Genomic DNA, 2,500 nt, shown 5'->3' with positions numbered 1-2,500 from the left:
TGTGGTTATTCCATCATAAATATTATGTTATGTTTGTCTAATTTATAAGTGCCTCTTTGATATAATTGTAAATAAGATGACTGAAATGATCAAAATCAATGTCAAACTGGCCAAAACACTTTATTTCAGTGGGGGTTGAATAAATTTGATCACAACTGTATATATATATATATATATATCAGATAAGATATCTGGTTTTGATCTAGTACTGGCAAAGCGAGATGGTGAATCGGACAAACAGGCTTTGTCTTCAATCACTGGGACCCTAACAGCTGTGTTCTCACAGAATTACAATGAACGCTCTTTTAATTCAGTCACTGGTCTGCTGTGAGGCGATGTAGCTCCGCCCCCCCGGGTTGAGAACGGATACAGGACGTTCCTTAGATACTGAATCTGAGCTACAGGCATGTTGATGGTCCAAAGGCACTATGGGAGACTCTCTCCCTTCTTAAAACGCTTTGCATGAAAGGAGTTTTAAATTTAAAAAAAGTACAATTAAATTAAATTTTCTATGTGTTGACCTTCTATTGTCAAATACGAGCGATTACACACTAAAAGGTTCATAGCAACTGCAATCGAAATAAATAGCTACCAGTATTCCATTCTAGTGAGGACTTATTTCTTTTGCTAAGTTATCAATAAAATGTACCATAAAATTATAGTGGTCTTTCATAGGCCAGATCTCAAGCATCTGCAGTGTTGCTCTTCCTTTGTTAAGAAATACAAATAACATTTACAATATAGGCTATATATAATAATCATATAATATAGGCTGTATCTGATGAGAAGATAATCATTTAAGTGAGGAAGTCACTTTTGTGCTTGTTGTCTAAATATTAACTTCCTATTGTTTTGGATGTTTTGATCACAGATAATCTTCACACCACACATTTTTAAAATTTGTGATTATACATGTGATAATTGTACTCTAAAGCTGCCTATGCTGATTATCCTGGGCCTTAACTAAAATTTGATTGCTATTAAGTAGACGTGTGTCCTACTGTAGAAGCCCTGGAGGAGTTAAAGGTGAAAGTGACAGAGATTATATTCATTTTCGGAGTTATGAAGCTTCGAATGAAAGATCTACTAGTGTGTGGTTTTCACACACCCATTTCTGAGCTTGGTCTAAAGCCCACATATGTAATAAAAGTTATCAATCACTAGACAGGAAACTCATTTGGACATAGAGAATAGCACAAACTACTCAATATCCGGCGTGTTTAGTCATGTACTGTCAGTAAACTTAACTGACGATCCAAGACACAGATGATCGAATCGAAGCTCTAATCTCCGTGGCCCGCGGACAAGGCCCACAGTACCACCGACAGCAAGAGTGCCGCCCCGACCTTCGGCTGTCCAAGGGCCGAGTTGAAGATACGGATGCGACCTTCCACGCCCGGGTGAACCCTCTTCCTCTCCGATATGTAGCTGGAAATTACCGATATGTCGAGGTCGCCTGTGGGCAGTAACAGAATGTACTGTAATGTAGAATGTAATGTTAGATCCACTGTACCACCCGTGCTAATGCCACCAGTGCCAATGTACTTCAAAATACTGATTAAGAGACGTATTTGCTGATTCAGTCTAGACAGAATTTTTTATTTTGTCTGCAATGTTCGTAATATATTCTTTCTGAAAAGTGTTTATTACATTTAGCAGCTTCAGGCTAATTGTATAAATATGCACATGACTAATCATTGAAACCCCAACGTCTTAAATTAGATACCAATTATACCTAAACACCTACAATTTATTTTGCTGTAATTTCTCGCCTTGCCCTTGTATAAGCTTACATAAGCTTAACTCTCCGCAGGCAGAGTGGAGGCCCCTCCCACACACCCTGTGTTCCCGAGTGGAGGCCCCTCCCACACACCCTGTGTTCCCGAGTGGAGGCCCCTCCCACACACCCTGTGTTCCTGAGTGGAGGCCCCTCCCACACACCCTGTGTTCCCGAGTGGAGGCCCCTCCCACACACCCTGCGTTCCTGAGTGGAGGCCCCTCCCACACAACCTGCGTTCCTGAGTGGAGGCCCCTCCCACACTCCCTGCGTTCTTGTATCATTAGCATATCTGGGGGTGGTTCTTCTGAGAGTGGACAGCAGGCTGTCAGTGAAGCACGCTAATTTGAATATTAAGAGTCATGCCCAGATTGTTTTCAACCTGAACACTCTATAACACTCTAGTTTAGTATAATATGAACATATATAACATGAACGTTCAAAGCTTGTTCCCTGGGTCATTAATCCTAGACCTGACCCCATCACTGAACACCAACACTGAACCCCAACACAAGCAATACTAAATAGCAATGTTTAAAATATTGTCATACATCTGAAAGTCATTCAGTGCATGTGTGTATGTGTGTGTCACATTCAGGTGCGTGTGGTTTTGTGTGTGTGTGTGTTTGTATGTGTGGTTTTGTGTGTGTGTGTGTGTGTGTGTATGGTTTTGTGTGTGTGTGTATGTGTGTGGTTTTGTGTATGTGTGTGTGTGTGTGTGTG

General features: G+C 41.0%; 1 protein-coding gene across 1 annotated transcript in view; it reads right to left on the bottom strand.

Annotated features, from left to right (window-relative positions):
* Positions 1-151: 151 nt before the first annotated feature.
* nt5e (5'-nucleotidase, ecto (CD73)) overlaps positions 152-2,500 on the bottom strand; it is a 14,659-nt gene continuing 12,310 nt past the window's right edge. Inside the window, exon 10 of the mRNA XM_077016362.1 lies at positions 152-1,456. Coding sequence (XP_076872477.1) covers positions 1,284-1,456 — 173 coding nt within the window. The 3' untranslated portion in view covers positions 152-1,283. The remainder of the gene's footprint in view (positions 1,457-2,500) is intronic.

Source organism: Brachyhypopomus gauderio, chromosome 9 (genome assembly GCF_052324685.1).
Source record: "Brachyhypopomus gauderio isolate BG-103 chromosome 9, BGAUD_0.2, whole genome shotgun sequence".
NCBI classification, from domain to species: domain Eukaryota; kingdom Metazoa; phylum Chordata; class Actinopteri; order Gymnotiformes; family Hypopomidae; genus Brachyhypopomus; species Brachyhypopomus gauderio.
The sequence above is the reverse complement of the archived record's forward strand: the minus strand, read 5'-3'. Positions and strand labels throughout refer to the sequence as shown.